Source organism: Urocitellus parryii, chromosome 2, assembly GCF_045843805.1.
Source record: "Urocitellus parryii isolate mUroPar1 chromosome 2, mUroPar1.hap1, whole genome shotgun sequence".
Lineage (NCBI taxonomy): Eukaryota > Metazoa > Chordata > Mammalia > Rodentia > Sciuridae > Urocitellus > Urocitellus parryii.
This window is the reverse complement of record NC_135532.1, coordinates 30,513,751-30,540,746: the sequence shown is the minus strand read 5'-3', so window position 1 is coordinate 30,540,746 and position 26,996 is coordinate 30,513,751. Positions and strand designations below refer to the sequence as shown.

Here is a 26,996-nt window from a genome sequence, read left to right as displayed (position 1 = left end):
GCACTCTAGGACAAGCCCTCCAGAATGAGCAGAATCTTGAATCCAAGAGACATGAGACTTCTCTTACCTTTTTGGTGGACACATGAAGCATTCCTATTTAAAGAAACCTTCTTTTTAAACAGTACCTGAACTTTCCTATAAGAGAGGATGGAACTGAACAGACGCTTCACAGAAGAAGAAATACAGTTGATCAACAAATATGTGAAAAACTGTTCAACATCTCTAGAAATTAGAGAAATGCAAATCAAAACTACTGTAAGATTTCATCTCACTCCTCCAGAATGACAATCATCAAGAATACAGGCAACAATAATGCTAGTGAGGGTGTGGTAAAAAGGTACACTCATACATTGCTGGTGGGACTGCAAATTGGTACAACAACTATGGAAAGCAGTATGGAGATTCCTCACAAAACTGGGATTGGAACCACAATTTGACGCAGATATTCACTCCTTGGTTTATACTCCAAGGACTTAAAATCAGCATACTATAGTGATGCAGCCACATCAATGTTTATAACAGCTCAGTTCACAATAGCTAGACTATGGAACCAACCTAGGTGTCCCTTAGTAGATAAATAATGATAAAGAAAATGTGGTACATATACTCAATGAAATATTACTCAGCTTTAAGTAAGAGTGAAATTATGGCATTTGCCAGTAAATGGTTGGAGTTGGAGAATATCATGCTAAGCAAAATAAGTTAATCCCACAAAACCAAAGATCAAATGTTTTCTCTAATATACAGATACTAATTCACAACAGGGCAGGGGGCACTAGGGAAGAATAGTGTTAGCTTAGATTAGGTAGAGGGAAGTGATGGGAGATGAAGGGAGGGGATGTGGGGATAGGAATGATAGTAGAATAAATGGACATTATTACTGTATGTGTATATGTGACTACATGACCAATAAGATTCTGCAATGTGTACAATCAGGAAAATGAGAAATTATATCCCATCTATGTATGACATATCGAAGTGCATAAATGTATTCTACTGTCATGTATAACTAATTAAAACAAATAAAATGTTAAAAAAAAAAGAGAGGATGGAAAGAGAGGCTTTTTTGTGGCGAGGAGACTGAAGTAGCCAGGGTAACATGGGTGCTTATTCCAAGCCTGGGAAGATGACATAGAAGGTGGTACTAAAGGTGATGGGGTACATCTACTCCCAATCAAAGGGTAGGAATGTAAGTTAACTACATCCTAGGGGCTGCAGCTCTTTTCTTTTTTCTTTTTTTTAAAATTTTTTAAATATTTATTTATTTTAGTTTTCGGCGGACACAACATTTTTGTTGGTATGTGGTGCTGAGGATCGAACCCGGGCCGCACGCATGCCAGGCGAGCGCGCTACCGCTTGAGCCACATCCCCAGCCCCGCAGCTCTTTTCCCTGATGAAACTATGTGTCATTTCCGGCAGAAACAGACCTACCTTCACATACAAACCAAAAACCTTCCTGGAACCCAGAGGGAAATGATCCCTTGGCCTTATGCTAGTAAGATTACTAGCGTTTCTGTCTAATCCTGGAGTATGTGCATGTGTGGTGTATGGTTAGTGGCCTCATTTAACTGAGACTAAATTTTCCACCAGTTTCAGGGAAGAGACCCAGTGCAAATTAAATTGAACTTAAATACATACCCAACAATGGTGGCTATAGTTTGTACCTATCATAGAAGGCAATGGTGAATGTTTGAAGTAAAGGGAATAGGAGTAGAGCCAAGAAGTACAAGTGAATATGGACTGTATGAGAGTATTTCAAACCTACAGTTGATTTCAAAAGCATACAATTTTTACTTTACAGTTCTACTTCTTCATAGTGTTCTTTATGACTCAGTGCTTACTTTGTGTTACTTCATTATTTCAAGCTTATAATGCTTATTTTAAGTTATATTAAGTTATTATTCAGACTTTAATATCTTGAGATTTTGAATATGAAAACTCTTATTTAAGAAGTATAGAATAACAGGTTGACTCCAAAATAAATAATAAATAAATAAAACACAACTTCTTTATATACATATTTTAGTTGTAGATAAATGCAATACCTTTATTTATTTTATGTGGTGCTGAGGATCGAACCCAGTACCTAGAGAGCACTTGCCTGGCATGTGTGTGACCCGGGTTCGATCCTCAGCACCACATACAAACAAAGATGTTGTGTCCGCCGAAAACTGAAAAATAAATATTAAAAAAATTCTCTCTCTCTCTCTCTCTCTCTTAAAAAAAAATTTAATCTAGTTGCTGTCAATATACATAGCACCAAAACGTTTAATAGTATTTTTTTCACTGTAGAACTCAAAAATTAAATACTCCTAATTAAAATTGTGACATCATAAACTACTTTAAAATTGCTGGGAGATAGTTTTTTCCCTTCCTGAATAATTCATAAACTTTTATTAGAGAATGATACATTTATTTAGGATACATATTACAAAATATATCCAGTGAAAATTAATCAATTTATAGGTCTCCATTGTAGGGAAAGGAAAATTTACGTATTTTCAATATATCAGTGTTTGTGTAGAAATAACAGATAATCTGAGTTGTAATTTAAGTTTAAACTAAGAATTAGATATTTGATTGCAATTCTTTTCCCTTTTCTTTTTTTGGGCAATGGGGATTCAATTCAGGGGCACTCACCACTGAACAATATCCCCAGCCCTATTTTGTATTTTATTTAGAGATAGGGTCTTCACCTAGTTGCTTAGCACTTCACCATTGCTGAGGCTGGATTGGTAGTTATTAATGTTAACAACTAAGGTATTATCTTTAAATACTTTTCCAGACTTTTTATTTTCAAGGTTTTTAAAATGGTTAATTTACATACAGTAAAATTCATTTTTTAGTAACAGTTGTATAAATCTCAACAAATGTAAATGTGTAGGATTATGAAACTACTCCCACACTCAAAATACACCATAGCCCTATTGTCTCAAAAATCTCCTTCTTATTATTGCCTTTTCTACTCTAATCCTCCCTCAATTGTTAACTGTTGAAAACTGCTAGAATATTGGTATCTTTTCATGTGTTTATTTTCCATCTGCATACTATGGTTAAGTGTTTGCTCAAATATTTTGTTTGCTTTTTTCATTGCAGTGTTTGTTCTTAGTATTAGGTTTTGAAAGTACCTTATACAGTCTGCATAATAATCTTTGTAAAGTATGGGATTTGCACATATTTTTTCCTAGTCTGGGCTATCCCAGTTTTTGACAATATAATATTCTCTCAACAGTAAAATGTTTCAAAGAAATAAAATGTTTTTAATATTAATGAAGTCCATTGTGTGATTTTCTTTTATGGATCAGACTTATGTGCTGTTACTAATAATACTGCCAATACCAAGCAAGGTCATGAAAATTTTCTCCTATGTTTTCTTCTAAGTTTTAAATTTTATATTTATGTCTGTGATATACTTTAAGTTTCACATAGGGAGTGAGGTTTAGGTCAAGTTCTAATTTTTGCCTATTGGTGTTCAGTTGTTCTAGCATTATTTGAAAAACATTATCATTTCTCTATCCTACTGCCTTTGAACTGTGTGGGGAAACAAAACAAAACAACACAACTTCCTTCCTTTCAAAATTTTATGCTTTTGTTTTCTTTGTGCCTGAAGAAAGTGCTCTAGCATTTCCTAAAGAACATGTTTCTTGGGAAGGAATTCTCTTTACTTTCCCTTTATTTGAGAATGTTTATAATCTGCATTAATTTGTAAGAGATACTTTTATTGAATATAGAATTCTGGGTTGATGATTTTCTTTCTGGTCTCCATGAATTCTGATAGTAAAGCTATAATATTTTGAGCCATTGTTCCTTTTATATGTAACAGAAAAAAAAGTGTTTTTCACCCCCTAGTAACTTGGCAAGTCCCTGGGGCAACAGTGTCCAATAAGAACTTTCTGCAATGATGGGAATGTTCTATTTTATCTAATATGGTGGTCAATAGCAACATGTGGTTGTTGATTACTTAAAATTCAATTAGTACCACAGAAGCACCAAGTTTTATTAAAATTTGATTTACATTAATTAAATTTGAATAGCCACATGTGACTAGTCGCTAGTCTTGCACAGCACAATTCTGTAGGTTTCTGAGCAGAGGAGAAAATGGATCTATATTTTAAATAGAAGGACTAGGCTACTGTGCTGAGAACCGACTTTAGAAGCACAAGGACAAATACAGGAAGACTATTCAAAAGCTGCTGCATAAATCACATGAGAACTAATGATAGCCTGGGCCAAGCTGATCGAAGGTAATGTGAGAAGTAGTCACACCCTGGATATATTGTGTTGAGAAATCAATACTATTTTTAGAAGGGATCAAGGTGAAATGTGTGAAGAGTAGTCAAGCTAAGAGCAACACTTATGACCTGGGTAATTACAGAGTTTTTCTTGGCTGGGATGGAGAAGAATACATGAGAAACTGGTCTGGGAGAAAAATCTGGGCTCCGTTTTGACAACTCAACAGTGAGATGATTATTAGATATCCAAGGAGAACCGACCAAAGAGACAGATAGATATACAGGAATGGAGACTGGAGGGAGATCTAGTCTAGTTATAATTCATTTGAACATTATCAACATACTGGCAGTATTTTTAAACCATGAGACTACATAAAATTAGCTAGAAAGGGAGTAAAATAAAAACAAAAAGAGGTCCAATGATGATCCCTAGTAGTTAATCAAAACTAATGAAGATTATAAAAAACAATACTTATGCCTAAAGATTTAGTTTAATGGCTGAGTTGAAGGACAGGGGAAGATGGCAGAAGCAAGTGAGACAGTGGGTCCAACCTCTTCACAATAAGAAATGAGGCAGAGAAGGAAAAGCAGAATTGAGAGGTGGGTGACAAAATAAATGCTCTAAAGCATGATGTTACAAAGTCTGAGACTTGGAGAGGCTGGAAGATAGGTTACCAGAGTAGAAAACAAACTCTGTCCCTTAGCTTCTAACCTGAACCTGGGGATGGAGAAGGAGGAAGGGTCAACAGAGAGAGAAAGAGAGAGGGTAGCAGAAAATTTCTTAAGCTTACCCACTTAAAAATTGTTGGAAAGACAGACAAAATTTAAAGTGCAACAGTAACAGAAGGGTCCATAAAACAGTACAAACAGCTTAAAACCAAATCAGGAAAATAAAACTGGACCAGGGGTCTGAAGCCATCTTCTGGAGCCCTAAACCTACCAGTCACCCCCTTAAAATAGCAATGAGTCTTCCCACACCCAAGTTAAACCAGAAGGAACTCCTCTGCAGTGCAACCCCTTAAGAATCCAGCCAGAAAGAACTTTTAGAAGGACCACTACTAATTGAAAATTGCTGAAACCCTCTGTCTCCCCCTTACTGTGAACAGGGCACCTGGGCTGGGAGTTCTAACCCCACTCAGCCTCTGTGACCCAAGCAAGGATGGAAAGCTCTGTGTAGCATCCACTTGCTCCAATCAGAGAAAATAAGGAAGCAGGTTTGGCCCTGAACAAAGGAAAGCAGATTCACCTGCCCCAGACCACTGGAACTAGGGAGAATATACCCTGGGTTGGGGGAGACAGTCCCTGGGATCCCAGAACTGTACTATAGGGAAGCTCTCTGAATATCCAGTGATGTAGAGGCCCAGCAGTAAATTATTAGAGTCTATGCAGGAGGAAGGGCTGATCCCAGCCTTAACTGGTACAGACCTTGACCCATGATCACAACGGGCAAGTGACAGGGAATAGTTTGGACACTTGAGGGAAATTGCATCAGACTGAATAACAGGGAATCAATGCCTGTCCTTCACAATCTGGGGTAGTGGAAACTAGAGTCCAGGTGAACCATCTGAGACCCTTTACTATAAAGTACCTCAGGGAGTGGCAATGGCTGGAGTAATACTTTTGTATTAGAGAACACCCACAGAAAATCCACAACCAGAATTCCTGCACTCACAGACAGCCACCAGAATTTTCACTATCATAAAAAGGATCCAGTAGAGGGGAGCAGGTACATGGTGACCCATAGCAATCACAGGGACACTCCAGAGCCTACATTCTGAACTACTGTACACAATAGGAAGAGCCAACCTACAACACTGCACCCTCCCAGTAGTCAGCTGCAGGCCCCTTAGCTGACAACCAGAATCTGCAGAAAGGAGGTTCAAAGCAACTAGGGAATTGGCTCCTGTGCCCTTGCAATTCGGGAGAAATCCACAGCCAAAGACAAATGGATATCTGCTAAATGACTTAACCTCAATGAAATCCAAACCAAGACTCAGCAAAAATTTTCTTCACATTGACATGGTTTATATAAACAACTTGTAACTTTGATCATATAAAGAACTCTTTAACTCAAACAGTAATTGTCAACCCACAATAGCCAACATCGTACCTTCAACCCATTTGAATGTATTTCATCCAATGATTTAAAGCATTAAATAGAATGAAACCTCCTATCTTTGTTATCCAAGATCTAGTTTATACTTGCTCCTCTTACACAATACTCATCCTCTCGCATTATTTGCTATATCCTGAAATACCAATCATTCATCTATTTCTCCTTTCTACCTTGACATAAATTATCTTTTTTTATCTTTTCCTCCTCCTTCCTTTCTTCCTTCCTTCTTTTATTTCTCTATTTTCCATCTTCTTTTTTCTCAATCTTCTTCCTATTTTAACCCTCACTTACAGTAAGTTTATTAAATTTAACCACTATTTTTATTTATTCCAGAACTTTATTATAAGTTTATGCCTGAATTTGAGGGATCATGGAGAATAACTGCAACACATTTTTGGCTCTTAAAAGGTTGAATAGAAGAAGACTTGGTTCTGAAGTAATTATAATAAATAGGGTTCAGTGGCATATCTTAAAGTGGTACAGATATTGGGATCAGAAGAGGTCATACACTCACTTAAAGTATCAGTATCTGGATATTCATCCAACTCAGGGCTCTTATGAAAAAGAAGATAAGAAAGTAGTCCTTCATTTAAAAGAAGAAGTAACATACAAACAATATAAAAAAGCAAAGGAAAAACCCATCACAAACAGTCCATAATACTTCATTAGCAGACTTCACTGACACCACAATGGAGGAAATGTCAGAGAAGGAATTTAGAAAGATCATAGTTAAGCTGTCATATGAGCTAAAAGATGTAAGAAATGAAATCAGAAAGAAAATTCAGGATGTAAAAGATCACTTCAATAAAGAGACAGAGATTCTGAAAAAGAACCAAATGGAAATCCCTGAAAGGAAGGAATCAATAAACCAAATTAGAAATTCAATGGAAAATATCACTAATAGATTACATCACTTTGAAGACAGATTTTCAGTTCTCAAAGATTGTATATAATCCTGAAAATAAAGCTGACCATAAGGAAAAGATGTTAAGAGACCCTGAACAGAATATTCAAGAAATCTAGAATAACACTAAAAACCCAAATTTAAGGTTCATTGGAATAGGTGAAGGCCCTGAAATACAAACTAAAGGAATATATAAACTTTTCAATGAAAAAAATATCAGATAATTTTCCAAATCTCAAGAATGAAATGGAAATTCAAATACAGGAGGCATATATGGCTCCAAATATACAAAATCCTAATAGATCTACACAATGACACATAATTTAAAAAATTCCTAACATACAAAATAAGAAAAGAATTTTAAAAGCTTTAAGAGAAAAATGTCTGGTCACATTTAGAGGTAAGCCAATCTAGATTTCAACTGATTTTTCAACCCAGACCCTAAAATCCAGGGGTGCTTGGAATAAAACATACCAAGCTTTGAAAGAAAATGGATGCCAATCAAGAATACTACACCTAGCAAAATTAAGCTTCAGAATTGAAGATGAAGTAAAAACCTTCCACAATAAACAAAAGCTAAAAGAATTCATAACTAGAAAGCTTATACTACACTAAACACAGTATATAAAACAGTTCATGAAGAAGAAATGAAAAATAACAACTAAAACGAGCACCATAGTCAATTAAATGAGAATCAAGTTCAATTTAAACTTTAGAAATAAAACAAAATGGCACGAAATAAAAATTACTGTCTCAATAATAACACTAAATCATTTATATAATCTAAAATTCAGTCAAAATACATAGACTGGCAGATTGGATTAAAAAAGTGAACTCTAACACTATGCTGCAAGAGACTTATATCACAGGCAAAGACATCCATATACCATTTACATGGGTCTGGTAAACAAACATTTGATGCTATTCTAGTATGAAATAAAGTGATTTCAAGCGAAGATTAATCAGAGGAGAAAAAGAAGGTCATTTCTTACTGCATTAGGGAATCATACACCAACAAGATACAATGATGGTGAATATTTAAATCCCAAACAATGAAACATCTATGTACATTAAACAAATCCTTCTCAATATTAAGAATCAAATAGGCCTCAATATAATATTCTAAATTTGGATGAAAAACCTTCCCAAGTAAGTCTTCATGTTAAATTATAAAAGAAAACTATTAAAAAGAATATAGTACTTCTCCACAGCAAATTATAACTTGTGTATAAGAAATACTAAGAATAATATAAATGTCATATCTGTTTTAAAAACTTGCTACTATCTAAACAAGAGCCACATCTTATGCCCTGAACCCATATTATATATGAAATAATTCTAAAATATTTTCCTAAACATATTCTCTATTATGTTACATATAATTATAAATTGGAAACAATTTCCATTAGAACAAGTTTAAAAAGTTTAGATTTTCTTCTAAATCATTCAAATGAAGATTAGAACCATTAAATTTAAGGACTTTTTTGTATTTTATAATGATATTTTCTAAATAAGTTTGTAGTCACAGCTTTACTTCCAACTATGATAATTAACCCATGAGTTATTTACATTTAATTTATTTTAACTCACCTATGAGAAACTGCTCCCCAAGCACCATGTTTATTTGTGAGAATATTGAGAATCTTCTGTTTCAGCTGATTTGCTGTTACATGATCACGATGTTTAGCAGCGCTAATAAGATGGTCACACATCTTTTCTTCCTCTCTTCTATCAGCAGCATATTGGGCACACTGGGACTGAAAAGAAATACAATGTATAATAATAAAATTTTTTACCGTGTATAAAAGATTTGATCTCTAACAGTAAGTGAAAAGGTAATAACAACTCAATCTGAAAAACTCACATAATGTAATTTTCTATCATTTTGTTCTAAAGAACACATGTAGTTGTCTTTCAAATTGGTAAATATGTTCTTTTGTAAGTATGTGTAAAATAATTTGTTTAACTTTAAATAAAGTAATCAGAGACTTTTATGATTCTGTTTAGTTCTAGAAATATGACTTCCTTGTCCAGAAACTATCATTCCACAAACAGAAATGGCTTCCTAAAAAGGAAAATCTACTTGATATTTTAATCATTATAGCACATCTCACTTGAAAGGTATGCTCCTGATAATCACATATAAATATAAAAATTGTCATATAATTTATAGTTTTTTATTTCATGAATGGCCACATGGTATAGAAGAAAAAATAAGTGATTTGGGAATTCAGCAGACCTGAATTTTAATTCACACTTTATGCAAACTTCATTTTTTTCATTGTACTTAGTTTCATTTATGTAAAATAAGGAGCTAAGACAAGATTTTTCTCCGTGTTTATTTCCAAATTTAAAATCTAATGTGTTCAAAAGGTCTCATGAGAATTAGTCCCTTATTCTTATCTTTCCTTTTTCATAATAATCAGTTGTCATGTCAGCTGTCTGTATTCTTGCTCACATTAGCAACACAGTTTATAAATGAATCCCTTTGTGTATCAAAAAGATCCAATATAAACATGAAAAGGAGAATCTCTTTAAATGTAACTTTTATTTTCTATATAGTATTTTTTTGAACAGACCAATTTGACTAAAAATTCCAGCATTAGCAAGTGTGTAATACAAGTCATATAACTAAGAATAAAAAAGTCTCATATATCTGAGAAAATATAACTATTCCCATTCATCATAACTATGCAAAAATCTACTTCACAGAAGGTATCTGAACACTTCCTTTTGTCTATTCATATAGAAAACTACCACAAGTCATCGTTTTTTAGAGAAATAATCTTATAGTAATCTATGAAGGATTAATTCATTTTCCAATTTATCTTTTTGTACAGGGAATTACCAATTAGTACAAAGATCTGCCTTGGTAATGAGGTTAATATTTCATTAGTTCATTGGAGAGTAAAATTAAATTTTCATTTTTCTTCCTTAACAATTACAGTATTAAGTTAAAAAAAACGTAACTGTGAAGTACCCATTTAAAATTAAATATACTATTTCTCCTAATTTTAGGCTTGTACAGGGGTAGAGAAATCCATCAAAAAGTCCTAGTATAATGTCATGACTTTTGTAAAATTTTTTACAATTTCAAGGTCATGTGTTTGGTAAACTAAGCGAACACGAACGTGTGCACACACACATAAATCAATGTATTTATTAATACGCTCTAAAAGCAAATGTAAATACTTGTGTTAAAAAACAATATTCACTCAATTCTTTCAAAATTAGATTTACATTAACATTATATGCTATGTATATCTAATCTAAAAACCATTAATTCTTCATGTCTCCTTCAAAACCTCTTATCACTCTAGGCCATGAATTCATAATGGGAGTGATCTCACCCTTAGCAGGGTATAAATTGGTGTTTGTAGGGGTGTGAAAAAAACCTTCTTTTAATATATTACGTACAGATGCAAAGAAAGATTCCAAACAGACATACAGCATGTTAGTGGTGTGAAAAATTCTCTGGGGGTTGGGGAGAAGTTAGGAAAAAAAAGTCTAAAAAGATTCCTCAGAGGGTAATAATAATAACAATAACAATGGTCGAGAAACAGTGTCCTTAGCTTAAACATGTATTAAAGCTCATAACTAATACTGTTTGAAAATCTATTTTAAATGTTCTCAAGTGACAAATATTGATCTGCTTATTTCTTCACAAAATATCCTGATTTTCTTGGTGTATCTTGATTGCCTCAAAATTGATCCTGCAAACATTCAGTTAATATTCTTTATCTTATTTAACAACAGAAGTTGAAAGTTAACTGAATATTTTTATTTCATTGAGTTCTGACATGTCTTATACCTAATCATATTCTTTCAAAAAACACATAACTCAATTTTTTCTTGGCATCCAAGTTACAATATGATACTCTGATAAATATCCAATGATTTTTATTGCTCAAGTGATACAAAACTTCCCTTTGACAAACACCTGTCACTATACTTTTATCAAAAAGTTTAAAATATCTAGTATTCTTTTTCTAAATAAGGTTGTTACAATTCCATAAGATAAGTGCCTGCTGTCTCATCTGACCAAATGAAGCAGAGGTTATGTGTATGAAAGCGACAATAGCTATTTTCTGTCTCATGCTTTTCAGCTGGCTGGGTCAGAGATCACTAGACCTAGTCCATCAACTTGTATGACTTGGAGAGCTGCTTTACTGAGATAAAAACCTCATCAAAACTGCAATTGTGGGCTCTGATTTCAAGCCATACCACACTTGTTGGCATGTTGCATCAGGAGAATAAATTGGTGAAGTTATTTATTACTTTCAAGGTCACCGAGAGTCCAACCTAAGCCAAATGTCAGGTCACCTGAATATGTCTGAAAAGCACTTAGTTTTGTAAACTGAATGAACTGAAATACTGAATAAACTGAAATACTGAATAACTGCTATCTTTAAAACACTGAAATTATATTTGTTGAATCCTATATAAGGTCATTCATAAAAACATATGATATCCTCACGTCTATCTTGTGGTTTATAAATCTTGCTAGCTCAAAAGTAACAGTAACTGTATTATAAAATTTATTTTGCCTTTAGTTATTTACTCTTTACTTCTGCTTTAGAGTAAAGTTAAAATACCTTCATTGGACCAACAGGGATTTCTTCAGGTTGTAAATAAGGTAGAAACAAACTAGTGTTTTGTTGGACATTCATTAAAGCATCTCAAAACAAGACCTAAAATCCTTTCTGTAAAAATTCCTTCTTAAAAATATTCCTTATGGCCAAGTGGCACATGCCTATAATCCCAAGTGGCTCAGAAGTTCGAGGCAGGAGGATTGCAAGTTCAAAGCTAGCCTCAGTAATTTAACAAGGCCCTAACCAACTTATTGAGAACCTGTCTCACAATAAAACATGGGGGATGTGACTTATAGTGATTAATCAGTCCTGGGTTCAATCCCTGGTCCCAGAATTTTAAAAAAGAAAAAAAATCTTATGTAAAGTTACAAATGAGTAATGGGATTCTTACAACAGCAAAGCACAATTTAATTAACTCCCTAATTTTTACCTCAAATTCTGCATGTTTATGTACATCTTCAGCTCTCTGTCTGTTCAAAATAAACTCAGCTTCATTTGCAACACGAACTATATGGTCCTTCATAGCATGGCACAGTAATCTAAAAAGAAAAATACATTTTGAATTAATGTTCTTAATAGCTTTGTTTAGTCCAACTATTTTCAATTATCAAATTCCACTATTTCAAATATTATTTATACATAAATATTAAGATTAGGAAACTAATATATTTTAAGTTACAATTCCATGAAATATGAAACATAGTAATATGCCATAAAGCTGTTTCAGCAACGCCTCTCTTAAACAGTGTTACATGTGAACCAGTGACTCCTTTAATTCAATAAAGATAGTTAACTGAATAAAAATCAAGGATTTGGGCTGGGTGTTTTAAAATGGTTAAACAGCTGATTTTACCATCATGGAAATTAGTTTTCACACATAAGCTTAAAGACCACATATTAGGAAATAAACAGAATGGATTCTCATTTTAATTAACATAGGTTAAAGGCCTTACTTCTAAATTTCCTTTAAATACTGGGACTACAGTAAATTAAAATTTTAAAGCAATTTAAGTTATATATTATATATTTGAAGATTCAAGTTGTTTTTAAAATGTGTAGTAAGATAGTAAAAAACCTCTTATATATTCCCTAGTCAACTAATTTCCAACCTCAAAAGGTATCCATTGTTCATTTCTTACGTATTTTCACAGACTTTTAAAATACACATAAAATATTATTTTCCAACACTAATATTATTTAATATATAGTCTGTCCTGTATCTAATTTTTCTCACTTAGCAATACTATTTGGCGATATTTTCACATCCAAAACAGGAAAGAAACTTCAGTTTCTTTTGTAACTTGTGTCAGAGGTTATTTCCAAAGATGCTGCCACAGTATTTCTCATACACATGTTCTTCTGCAGTGGTAACTCATCATTGCCCCATCATAAAGTGGAGTCTTTCTACTTCCCTTAGATAGGGGCTTGCCCCCTGACTTACTGTACCAACAGAATACAGGAGAAGTGATGCTATGTGGTTCCTGAAGCTAAGAAATAAGATGCTTTGCAGCTTTTAACTTTTGGAACTCTCTCTCTGGAGTATGCCACCAGGTTGCAAGAAGCATACATCACAGTAAAAGTCTTTTGAAGAGAAGAGAGGTGCTCTAGCCCTTGGGCCAAGATGAGCTATCAGACCAAAGCCAATCTCCCACATAACTGCAGGCCCAGGTAACTGACAGAGCAAAACAACTTCTCAGGTGTGCTCAGTTGATGAGAACCACCGGGAAGAGGGAGAGAAGATGAGGAAGAAGAGGAGGAGGAAAAGGAGGAAATTGATTATAACAATTATTACCAAACCATTTATAGAGAGCAATGTAAATGAACTAGGAGTGTATATTCTTAATTCTTACAGAATCCTCAGATGTATCATCATTTCATTTTTAAATATAAGAAATCAGTGCTCAGAACAATTAAGTACTTTGTCCTAAACCACAGTTTTTAATACTTTCCATAATTTTAATTTTATATTTCATCTTCATTAAATAACATTTTCAAAGTAAAATTTTATTTACTTCTGCAATTCTCCTTTATATGACAAATGAACATTATTTTTTCATTTTGTCAATTAAAAACAGAGATTAAGCCTTTGTTTTTACCTTATTAAATATCTCCTTTTGCAACTAGAAATTATTTATTATAGAAAAATCAAGGTATAGTTGAAAAGTTAACTTCATTTTCTTCTGGATTTTCTTTAAAGGGTAAACTTATAAAGCATTTTCTATAATTAAGGTATTAGAACCTCCAGTTCTTTGATCTATTTCATCTATATCCTTTTAAAATCCAATCCTAACACTCATATTTACTCATTGTTGTTTTTTTTTCTCCTGAGATTTTAACCTAAAGAATTATTTTCGATCATAATTTCTTATTTTCACGTTCCTTAATGAAATGAATCATCACTTTTTTTTTTGCTTAAGGTGTCATGAATTTCAATTAGAATGGAATACATTTAATGCTATTTTAATTTTTGTATTTATTTCCTACTATATCTAGTATTTCCTACTATATCTTCACTACATTCTATGTACCTATGGTACATTTGTCTCCTTCAATAACACATCTATGCAAAAGGAAAAAATTGGTATATGTCCTGATATTTCTAAGTTTTTGATTAAGTAGAATTTTTAAAATTTCTTCTAATTAGTTATACACTTTTAAAAGCTACGTATGTCTTTCAGGTAACTAATGTATTAACGTTGAATTACATTAGCACTGTTGTAATATTATTCTACTACATTATCTGCAAGATTTTTGTAACATCTTCGACAAAAACTAACAGGTAAATGGTTCCTTTATTGCAGGGTAATCATATACATTCTGAACAGCACTGAATTCAAGATAGCCCTAAGTAGGAATTTTCCAAAATCTATGACTGCTCTAATGTAGATATAATTACTCCATGATCGGATCTGGGTAAAAAAAAAAACTACCCTGCTGCTCTAGGAGCAGTGAGAATAGTTCTGGCAGCATGAGAGAGGCACTACTGAAATCTTACACTGCAGCAACATAGATGGAGATATTTCCAGAAAGCAGGGGGCAATGATGTCTCCAGTCATTTCCAAGAGACACAGGCACATTTCATGCAAAAGCCATCTAATTTCAGTCCCCAAATTCACCACAACACAAATTTTTGAGAGAACACAAAGTGACAGGAATCTGTTAGAAACAACAATATTTGGGAGGAAAAGGTGTAGACTCCTCTGTAAATAATCTTGGAAGGCAAAATCACATAGTATTAATCTGTTCCTGAAGAAGATGGAAAAATAAGAAGTTATATAGGTTTGATTCCCAGAAGGAAGAAACAGAGAAAGGGAGGGATGGAAGAATTCAGGGAACAAGGGAGTGAGAGAAAGAAGGAAGGATGGATGAATAGATTAGCTTTTGATGAAGTTACTGACTTACAGTTAGTAGACAGGCTAGAGATTAGATGTGAGATAATGGAGCATTCACTATTCAACATATTTGTCTAACACATGCTAAAGGCTTAAAAAAGCCAGGAAGAAATCTAATATGTATAAATTAGTGCATATTACAAAACTTAAATAGATTAGCAGGAGACAGCAAGAAGGGAAAGTTTCATGGTTGGGCTGGTTAATAGGTACAAAGAAGGGGATTTGGGGGATGTATAACAAAGGACTCTTGCAGAGACACCAGAGAAAATGTATCAATTATCTGGAAGTCTGTCCTATCTACAGCATTTATGAGTTATATGTCAACTAATCTATATATTTTTTTATTTACAAAGAGAAGCGGACATCTTCCCATCATTCTGGGAAACCCCATTATCCAATGTAGCTCAAAATTTCCTAACCTTTGTATTACCATGATCTTCATTTCTAATCTACTGGCCATACATGACTTCACTTCTTAATTTTTTTTTTTTTGGCACTCAGGATTAAACCCAGAGTTATGTTACCACTGAGCTAAATTCCCCATCCTTTTTATTTTTTTGAGACGGGTCGGTTGCTGAAGCTGATCTCAAACTTGAGATCCTCCTGCATCAACCTCCTGAGTCACTGGGATCACAGGTGTGTGCCATTGCTTCTGGTTGCTGCTTAAATCTTGAACCTTCTAGAACCTGCTCTCAGATCACAACCTTCTACCCCTGCTGTTCACTCCCCATCACTAGTCCAAACCCCTACCTCAGGCAAAAACAAGCTTTTGAATTCCTCTAACATTCTGTTCTTCAATTCCTCCATTTTTCTTTTAGTGTCTATCTCCTGCACAAATTCACTCCCTTTCCTGTGTCCCACAATTCCACACTTTAACCATACTCTTGCCAGAACCTTTACTCAATTTATGACCTATCTGCTATATTAGCTCTGAAAATATGTTATTGTTGACTAAGACATTGGTCTCCCTCCTCGGTCCTAAATGTGTACTAAGAAACACACAACACCAATTTTATTGATGATAAAACTTGTATTTCTTTTTCACAATTTTTTTTACTCAGTTTTTGAGAAGTGGCATGAATGTCTTTCCTACTCTAATCTCAGTCATCTTAGAAAAATCATATAAGTTACAATGAATAGAGATATCCAAAAAATTCTTACGCCTATTAGCAGTGAGTACCAATTTCCTCTTTCTGGTAAATACTAATCTACATTCTGTCTCTGATTTTCCGATTCTATATATTTCATTTAAAAGGATTCATACAAGATATGGCCTTTTATGTCATGTAGTATATTTTCTAGGTTCATCTGTGTCATGGCATGCATCATCAGTAGTACCTCATTCTTTTTAATGGTCAAATAGTATTACATTGCTGAATGTATCTTCATTTGATTACCCATTCATCAGTTTATGGACATCTGAGTTGTTTACATTTTTTGCATACTTTGAATAATCCTGTTACCAACTTTTGTGTCAACATATTTTCAGTTCTCTTGAGAATATACCTAAAAGTGGAAGTGCCAAGTCATATGGTAATTGTGTTTAACTTGTTGAGGAAACAGCTAAATGTCTTCCATAGTGGTTGCACCATTTACATTCCTACAGACAATGCCTGGCAATTGTAATTTCTGCAAATCCCTGCTGATACTTTTTATTGTTTACTTAAACAATAGCAGCCACTTTATGGAATGTGAAGTGGCATGGCATACACCCCCTCAATCCTGCCTCTGGTTATTAGGGAATGAACCAAGGCTTTTAACACTGAGCTCCATCCCCAGTTCTCCTTTATGTTGACACAGGGTCTTTCTGAATTTCCGAGGCTGGCCTTAAACTTGTGATTCTACTGTCTCAGCCTTTCAAGTGGCTGGGATTATAAGCATGTGTCAAAATATCTGGTTTTTACATCTTAAAATTAATTCTTCCAAACCATTATTATAGATGGTATTTTCATTTATTTATGGCTTTTTAATTTCTTTCAATGATGTTTCAAAGTATTCAACGTGCAAGTCTTTAACTGTTTTTGGCTAAAGTTATTCCTAAGTATTATATTTTAAAAATTTAATTGTAATTGGAATAAAATACACATAAAATTCATCTCAACCTATTCTAAGTGTTCTGAACAGTAACATCAAGTATATTCAGTTTGATTTGCTAACATTATCACCATTCATTCACATAATTTCATTTACCTTGAAAAGCCAAAATTCCTTAGTCATTAAAAAAATTACTCATACTTGGTCCTTCACATCTGGCCTCTGGAAACCACTATTTTACTTTCTATCTCTCTGTTTGATTACTCTATGTATCTCATGTAATTGGAATCATGCAGTATTTATCCTTTAATGACTGGCTTATTTCACTTAGCATGATATCCTCACATTTTACCTGTATTGTATCAGAATTTCATTCCTTTTTATTAATGCTGAATTATATGCTATTACCTGTACACATCACAATTTATCTATTCATCTGCCAATAGACTCTTGGGTTGCTTCAACATTTTGACTACTAAAAATAATTCAGCTATGAATATGGATATTAAAACAAATAATTTTTGAGTCCCTGCTTTTGATTCTTTTTTGGTATAAAAGCAGAGAAGGAACTAGGATCTGCTCACAATTCTTAACAGTATTCAAGGGTGCTAATTTCTACACATTCTTAATAACACTTGCTATTTTCTAGTTTTGTTATTTCCTGTCCTAATGGATATCATGTGTTATCTCTTTGTGGTTTTGATTTGCATTTTCATAATGATTAGTAATTTTGAGCATCCTTTCATTTTATTACTATATTATACTTTTTGATGCTATCATAAATGAAACTGTTTATCCACATAGTTACCTTTCTAGGCATTCTTTATTTCTTCACATGATTTTAAGTCACTATGTATCCTTCTCTTTTAACCTGATTCTTTTCTGTATTTCTTATAAGGAAAGTCTATTAGTGATGAACACCTTCAGTTTTTGTTCATCTGAGAATGTGATAATTTGTCTTCCCATTATATAGTTTTGCTAGATGTAGACAATATTTAAGAATTTTTTTTTTCTGAACTTTGAATATATGATCACATTGCATATGGCCACAATGGTTTCTGAGTAGTTCTCAATCTTATTATTCCTTGTATAGGGTGAATCACTTCTCTCTTGCTGATTTTAAGGTTCTCTTTTGTATTAAGTATTTAATAGTTTCATCATACATGCAGACATGAATATCTTCTAGCTTATATGAATTTGAGTTCACTGACCTTCTTGGATATACAGACCAATATTTTTCAAAATATTTGGATAGTTTTTGCCATTATTTTTTTGAGTATACTTTCTGCCTCATTGTCTTTCTCCTTTCCTTCTGAAATCCTAATTATGTATTTTTTCATATGCTAGATGGTGTCCCACAGGTCTCTAAAATTCTGTTCACTTTTCTTCCCTCTTTTTTCCACCATTCTTTACACGAGGCAATCTTCCTATATTCAAGTATACTGACTATTTCTTCTCTTAGCTTAAATTTGTTTTGATTCCCTCTAGCAAATTTTTTATTTTGGTTATTGTACTTTTCAACTCCAAATGTTTCCTTTTTACAATTTCTGACCCTTTATGGAACATTCAGATATCATTTTCATATGTTCCTTTATTTCTTAGACATATTGCCTTAACTCATGAAACAGATATAATAAAGACATATTTGTAATGCAACTTACAATGGTTCAGTTTATAATTTTTCAACCTGATAATGGAAAGGCATACCCATTATTTTTTTTCACCCTCAGTACAATACTAAGTAACCTCAGTAGGTTACATATATTAAATGCATTTCAATTTATAATATTTTCAACTTACAATAGGTTTATTGGGACATAACCTCATTGTATGTATAGGGGCATCTGCAATAAACATCTTTGCTTAGAAAGTCCAATGTGACTGCTTTCTCAGGAAGATTCTGTTGATATGGCTTTTTGCTTTGTATGGGTCAAATTATTATTTCTTATTGTCTCTGCATTCTTTTCTTAAAAATTGACATATTAGTAAAATATGATCCTCTCCTTTGTAAGACTTGTTGTTGTTCATTGCTCATTGAAGGACTTTTTAAAACTTAAAATTTTTAAAGTCTGTATTCTTTGTCACATGTGGTACCTGAATTGTCTATTTCATTAGCTTTATGGTCAGTTGGATAATGGTTTCCTTAATGTCTTGATTCAAAAAACTCTCCAAGGAAGTCTGTGTGTGAGTGGGAGCAGCCATTATATATTAAGCAATCCCATTAAAAAAAAAAAAGTCTCTACTTTAGCTTTCACTTCTGCATCCAAGGTCAGCAGGGGCTGAGAGCAAAAGGACTTCTTAGGTCTTTCCAAAGCGTGTGCATAGTCTCAAGGTTGTATATAACCTTTTAGATTTCCAGGAATATGTTAGAGCTTTTAAAACCTTCTCTAAACATATTTTTCTCTGTGTTCCTCCCCAGTTTGTTGGTCTACTGTTCACCCAACTTTCTTACCTATCACATCAGGCAGAAGCACCTTAAGACATTAATATTTTTGAAAAGTGCCCCCAGGAAAAGCAGCTTAATCCACACTGTATGAGTACTGAATTAGTAGAAATAAAAATGAAGCTGTTAAGCCAGTCTTCCAAAAATCCAACAGATAGGCTAGAAAAAGTAACTAATTATAATTCTTTGCTAATAAGGTCCATTCTAATCCTTCTGCATTAGTAATATAAAGCGGGCTTTTAAAACAAAAATTGCTCCCATTGAATTGGGGAGTTAGGGTATAAGTTAAATCACAACATCCTTTTCTCCTAATTCTTATATTTTTGCTATATGTACAATTATTCAGAATTCCTTTTTGTACACAATACCTTAACAATTTTATACAACTTCATTCTAATTTTCATTGTTATTTTTATTCCAATTTTTCCCTTTTTGTAGATGATCTATTCTTTCTTTCCAGGTGGTTTTATTTGTTCATTTTCTGTGTCCTCTACTTTTGGAACTGTGCATTTGGCATGGATTTCTTTTTATTTATCCCATTTGAAATACACTGTGATTCCTATATCTTTGTATTCACATTTTCATTCACTTCTGAATAATTAATAATCATTATCTTTAAAAGAATTTCATTTAATCTTTATTCCTTCTTTCTTCAATTTTGCTACCTGTTAAATAAACTTTCTCATTCCATGTCCATATTTCTTAACATCATTTAAATATTTTTCACCCCTTTCTCTTGTGAGATTTTGGGTAAAAACTTTTAAAAATAAAAGTTGCAATGGATTATTTACCTCCACATTAATCTAATCTGATGAATCATTAATACAGTTTTTTCCAACTTATGTGTGTTTTAATTCTGCAAGTTGCAATTTTTCTAAACATTTATTTTTTTCAATTTGATATTTCTTTTTTTAATTTTTTTCAATTGCCTTTTAAAACGTAAATGAGAGCAAAAATGCATTACAATTCTTATTACACATATACAGCACAATTTTTCATATCTCTGGTTATATATAAAGTATGTTCACACCAATTCAATTCAATATTTCAGAAATTGTTTATTTTTTTCCATCTTATCTCTTATCAGTAGAAAAGCTTTATTCCTATTAAGGAGAAATAATCAGACTGCATCTAAGACATTTACTTACAGAGAAAAACCAAAGTAGCCACCAAAATATTTCAATATTAAAGTACAAGAAACAGTGGGGAAATATTGCAGAGTTTTATCTTAGATGCAAAGCTGTATCTGAAGCTCTGCTAGTACTTGGGTGTGATGAAGGGAAGAATGCATCTGCAGAACTGAAAGAGACAGCTGTGTTTTACAAGTACTGAAGCACCACAGCTTACATGGGCAGTTATGTATTTTCACGCTGAAGGCAAGAGTCAAGAAAAACTAGCTTATACCATTAGGCTACCTTACAGAGGCCTCAGCAGAGAAGCTGACTTACCCTTGCTCATGCTCAATGAAGTCTCTGCAGACCTCAAAAGCATCCTCAAGTAGTGAGCTCTCTGAACTGGTGCCATGTTTCAAAGGCACTGACCCATCAAGTTCATAGAGGTGGCCAATCATGTTGATAAACAGAATGAAATGAAAATTGACTATCATTATCATTACAATAGCCTTCCTGTGTCATGGCAAGATGGGATGCTGGAATGACCTAATTGTTTTCAAAGCATTTCACTATCTCTTCATGAGACATCTTCATTTCAGAAACAAATTATATCAGGAATGATTCATCCTCAAACTAAAGTCTGTTTTGATTACTTGCCATTGCATGTATCAGCCTGTTCTTACCACAGGAGTTCTTGATGATCTGTTTCATGAAGTATATTTTAGGACTACCTTCTTGTCCTTCAGTTCTTCAATTTCTTTTTCCTGATAGTCTCATGTTGGGCCATAAGAGGAAACAGTAGCAGCAACACAGAAGCAGGCATAAGCTCCAAGGCCAAAGGCGAGCAAAAAGACCTTGGCCAGCACTTCCTTTAGCATCCCTGGCTTAATCTCTTTTGACTTGAGCTGCATCTTCACAAGAATGGGAGCAGCCACAACCCAGAGAATAGGAAGCACTATTTCTGCTTATTTTTAATTGTCTCTTCATATTCATTATATTCTGTGATATTTTTCTTCATTTATTTTTTTCCATTCTGACCTTTGCAGTTCTCAGAGATCTAAATATTTTTTTCCCTCTTGCTGACGCTTGTGCCTATTGGCTTTTACTATACTTGTCATCTTCGGTTGTGACTTCATTTCTGGTCAGATGTTCCACAGACTCACCTTGAGTGCATCTTGTACAGATGGTTTGTTTTTGTTTCTGGTAATAAAACTAGACTATTTCAGACTCCCTTAAGGATCTTTTATTTCTGGCTTAAAATCTCCACAGCATTGTTACCTTAGGCATATGCTCTGAAGGACCTCCTCCTAAAGGCAATAACTTAAAAGTGTGGGATGGTGACTCTGGAGAAGTCCTAAGGCATATAAGACCCAGGATGCCTCAACAAAAGTTTACACAATGTAGAAGATAAATATTCTGAAGCAGGAGGCAACCTCAGAGCACTGTTTGCTCTGAAATCCCTTTTTATAAGGTGGATTCAAAGTATCCTATATCAATTAACCACCAACTCTTGCCGATTTTACCTCTTTAAAGGTAAATTCATTTAAGTCTGCTAACTCCTTTCATTGACATTGCTTTATTTAAGCCTTTATCCTCACTCAACTGAATTAAAACAGTCCCGCAATTTTTCTCTCTTCCTCAAATCTTATATGCTTCCAATATATTTCTTCACTTTTCACTTTATTTCTGTGGTTTTGGAGTTTAAACCCAGGCCTTTCCATGCTAGACAATCTCTCTGCCACTGACGTACATCCTTAGCTGCACCATTAACTCAAACTTTTCAGTGACTACCCATAACACACAAGCTAACAAACTCATTATGATATACAGATAGATACCTGTTCTACTATTAGAACCTTACCTGCTGTAATATATGCTGTAATATATGCCTTCTGTGTTTGGAAAACCCTCTGTGGTTTCTTTGATGAGTGATGACATTTCACAACTTTTACATGAGCTATTTTTTTCCTTCTCACCATATACAGTCTCTCCTTCAAATGGAGCTAAGAGATGCCCTTAATCTCTCAAATGTTCTGGGCATTATAATGTATATGACACTTTTGATTTTCTTCTTTCTTTCTAGTTTTTTAATTGACATATAAAATTGTATATTATGTACAATGTAAAACATGTTGTTTTGAAATATGCACATGCTGTGAAAAGGTTAAATTGAGGTAACTAATATATGTATTACTTTACATACATATCACTTTTTTGATGTTTATTTCTTTTAAAATTAGTCCTTTTCTCTTAAACTGTAAAAATCAATAAACTTGGTACTTATGCCTATTCATCTTTGAATACAGCATGATTTGCACGGCAACTAGCATGAAGTATGAACTTACCATTGTACATGGCTAAATGGTAAATATTGAATCAATGCATGACTCTGTCATGTGGGAAGGAGGGGGGTCAAAAAAGAAACAGACTTTTAATGATGTCTTTTTTTTCATTATAATAAACTCTGTGGGATATTTTGTGTACAGAAAGTGGGATAAATAAAATTCTCAGGTAACTTAGAAATATCTATTAGAGGACATCCGCCTACTTATCTATTGTACATGTTACATATATTACAACTGTATACAACAGAGGAAGAGAATGAAATGGTCTTAATCTTCTAATACAAATTTATTTCTCAGAGGAGGTAGTAAAAGGAAACAATGTGCTTAATCCTATTTAATTCTGTTCCAATAGTATAGTTGTCACTGGATACTGGAAAAAAAATAGAAGTCAGGAGATATGCCAAGGTGATATCAGCAAAGCAAGTTCCGATGTTCTAGGAATTATCTGATTTTATGCAGTTTGTTTTAACTGATTGACTTAGATATGAGACACTGAGATCCTGAATTTTAAATATAAATAATTTCTATAATTTGGTGAGAGAAACAGAATGTATCAAGAGAGGTCAAATTGGTTTTTCACTGTCAATGGATAAATGAGGGGGCAAAAGACAGAAGAAGTTTGTGTCTAAGTTTTTCTGTTTACATTAGCATCATAATCTTGGACAAATAATTTTGTGTCTGAATTTCAGTTCCTCCATTTAAAAATGGGGGGTATATTCTTAAATATCTTCCAAACTAGGAGAGTATATATTCAAAATGTAAGATTAGATTCAGCCAAGAAGGTAGACTTTGATTAGAAAATGAACTGGGGAACACACAGTACGGGAGTATATACAAACCCTCAGTGTTATTACTTAAGAATCTCAAAATGGAGGCATATAGTTTCTGGTGACAGTGAAAGGTACAGTGCTGCAGAATCTGAGAAGCTCAATTTGTCCTTGTGCTTCAGTCCTTTAATAAAGTCACATGAGGAAAAATTTATAACTTTTATGTTAGAAATTGTTTACAAGCTTCTGGCTGTACTGGTCTTTGAACCAATTAACAGCCAACAAGTCCCAACCTGGTGAAAATAGCTAAATCAATGCCTAGTAGTCTCTGAGAAGTGTATCTCTGTTCCTACCAAACATTTTCTCTAAGGAAAAAAAAATATCTCATAGGATGACTAGTAAGCTTGAAGATATTTGCAAAGACTTTCTAGTTTAGAACATAACAAGATAACAAAGAAGATGCTGGCTTAACATTGTTAGGTTAGATTCATTTCTTAGGTCTTCTAATACTGGTTCATTGTTTTATTTGAAGAGTGTTCTATAAAGACAAAAATCTTCTGTTTTATGCTTATTTAACAAGAGGAGTCACTCCAACCAGTTCATAGTTCAGGAAGGTCAATTTTTATCAAATCTCCTACTTTCCCCCTTGCCAGTTTCTTTGTGACCATGGTTGCTTAGCTAATTACTCTTCTGTATAAAACTGTTTTCAATGAGTTAATGGCTTCATGAAGGTCTTACATAATTTACTTATCTAGTAGTTTGATGTGGATTAGAAAGCATTGTTTTCAGAATAGTGGGACAATTTAAAATTGTTTTAAGACATATTCAGTAAAATCCTAGGATATCAATTTACAACTGTGAATGTCAAATTATACCCTATATAAAGAAAAAAGATAAGAACTTTAAATCATAACCCTCTTTATACATACAACACGTTTTAGCAAACATGCATCTAACAAGAGACTATTAAATCCTTTTTTTCATCTTTACTTTTTTTTAAATTTCCAAAATGGTGAGAGCAATACAGGTTGTCCAGTTAAGGCTCAGTATAACAGTTTCAAAATTTCTAGTCAGAAGATTTGCTTGAGGTAGGGTTTAACCTGGGCCATACAAATCAAGCTCTTGGCTTAAATTCTGTGATTACAAGTAAAAAAGTTAGATTGGTAACATTTAGCAGGGAGCCAATGCAAACAAATATAAAGTCTGAGAAGAGATGGAATAGGATTTTTGTATTGACAGCAATAAGCTCAAGATTAAAGACGTGGCAGGACTGAAGAGGAAAGGGTTTTCTTTATACATTTTATTCTAATTAACATCTAATAATAAGAATAGAGAAATGTGAATTAAAATTATGAAAATATTTGGGAGAAAATTTGAAAGCAAACAGGCATAACAGTAAAAGGAGATACAATATGATATATTATGCCAGGAAGGAATGCATATGCTACTTTAGATCCTTTGGTAAAATTTCTGAGCTGTTCTGTGTCTCACTTCAAAAAGAAGAGGGCTGCCATCACGTGAGGCAAATACTGTGAATATAAGTACAGTAAAATCTTTCCCCTTGATTAAAAATTTAATTTACTGCTAAATTTACCAGTATGAATTCTAAAACTCACAATGTTACAAAAATGTAATCTAAAATATATTGCTTTAGCACAAAATGAGAGAATAAATGGCATGGCTTTTAACATTACAGTTTTAACTAACTAAATAGTACAATAACTGGAGGAATCCTCTGATCAGTTTTTTTTCCTACTATAGGTATATGTATGTGTCAGCATTTTGCAAAATGCACTACATATGATGAGGAAATAGTGACACTATCATATTGAAAATACAGAAGATTCAACTCTGTTCCTGGATGAGATGTGGAATGTACTCTAATTTCCTCCACTTTTTCTGGAGTTATCAACACCTGAGGACCACTTAAGTAAATACTATTAATAAAAGCAAATGATATTTCCTGAGTTCTTATTTTATATCAGAAACACCAAGACCTGATTACTTACTAGGCTAAATTACAGTTATCATCTCACTTGATTCACACCTCATTTCCTATGTTAGTAGATGAACACAATTATGCCCATTATAGATAAGAAACTGAAGCTTAGAGAAATTCAGCAACTTTTCCCAAAGTCAAATAGTTTACTATGCCTAACTCATCAGTCTGGTTTAGATTCTACCAGATCTTCCAGAAAGCAAGAGAGGGCAAGAGACAGATTCAGGCAATCATTCATACAATATCAATATATTGAGGGATTTCTTGATGTTAGTAAATGACAACAAAATAGATGTGTGACACAGGGGTACTTTAGGTGCCCAACTGTGTGAAGTCCAGATAAGCAAAGATGTTACACAGCTTGAACATTATAAAAAATGAAGTATGGATTGTTTATCATTTTAAAGTCTGACTTATAATTTACATATAATAAAATTAACCTTTTAAAAATGCATAGTTCAATGCATTTTGACAAATGCATATTTTATATATCACAATCAAGAACCTTTCCATCATCCAAAAATGTTCCTTTGTGCCTTTTTTCTAGCTATCTGCAGCAACCAGTGAACTGTTTTCTATGATTTTATCTTTTCTAGAATGTCACATAAATGGAACCAGATTTTTGCTATTTGGCTTCTTTTAATTCCCATAAAGCTTTTAAGTTCCATATATGTAATTGTGTATATCAGTGGCTCCTATCTTTTTAAATTCCTGATTAGTATTACATTTCAGTGATGTACTTACCAGTTGGTGAACATTCGGATTATTTTCAGTTTGGGGCTGCTATGAGTAAAGTTGATATAAACATTCACATACAGGTTTTCATGTGGACTGAGGTTTCCATTTTTCTTGAGCAAATACTGAAGCTTGAAATTACTGGGTCTTATGGTAAATGTTTGCCTCATGAGATATGAGAATTTTCTAAGTGGGTATACCATCCTGCATTCCCACCCCCAAGACCCAAGTGTCCTAGAGACTCCGCATTTTCATCTGTCATGGTGTTGACAATCTACTTAATTATATGCAGTACTGTAGGTATGTACTGCTCTCTAATTGTGGT

The 26,996-nt window shown here is 33.4% G+C and overlaps 1 protein-coding gene and 1 pseudogene across 1 annotated transcript in view; both read right to left on the bottom strand.

Moving 5' to 3' along the window:
• The window catches only part of Nbea (neurobeachin), a 620,123-nt gene that overhangs the window by 256,801 nt on the left and 336,326 nt on the right, over positions 1–26,996 (bottom strand). The window contains exons 36-37 of the mRNA XM_077795156.1: positions 12,275–12,383; positions 8,843–9,009 (exon numbers count right to left, since the gene is read on the bottom strand). Of these exons, the coding sequence (XP_077651282.1) occupies positions 8,843–9,009; positions 12,275–12,383 (276 nt within the window). The remainder of the gene's footprint in view (positions 1–8,842; positions 9,010–12,274; positions 12,384–26,996) is intronic.
• On the bottom strand, positions 21,125–21,736 carry LOC113187366 (ubiquitin carboxyl-terminal hydrolase isozyme L1 pseudogene; annotated as a pseudogene).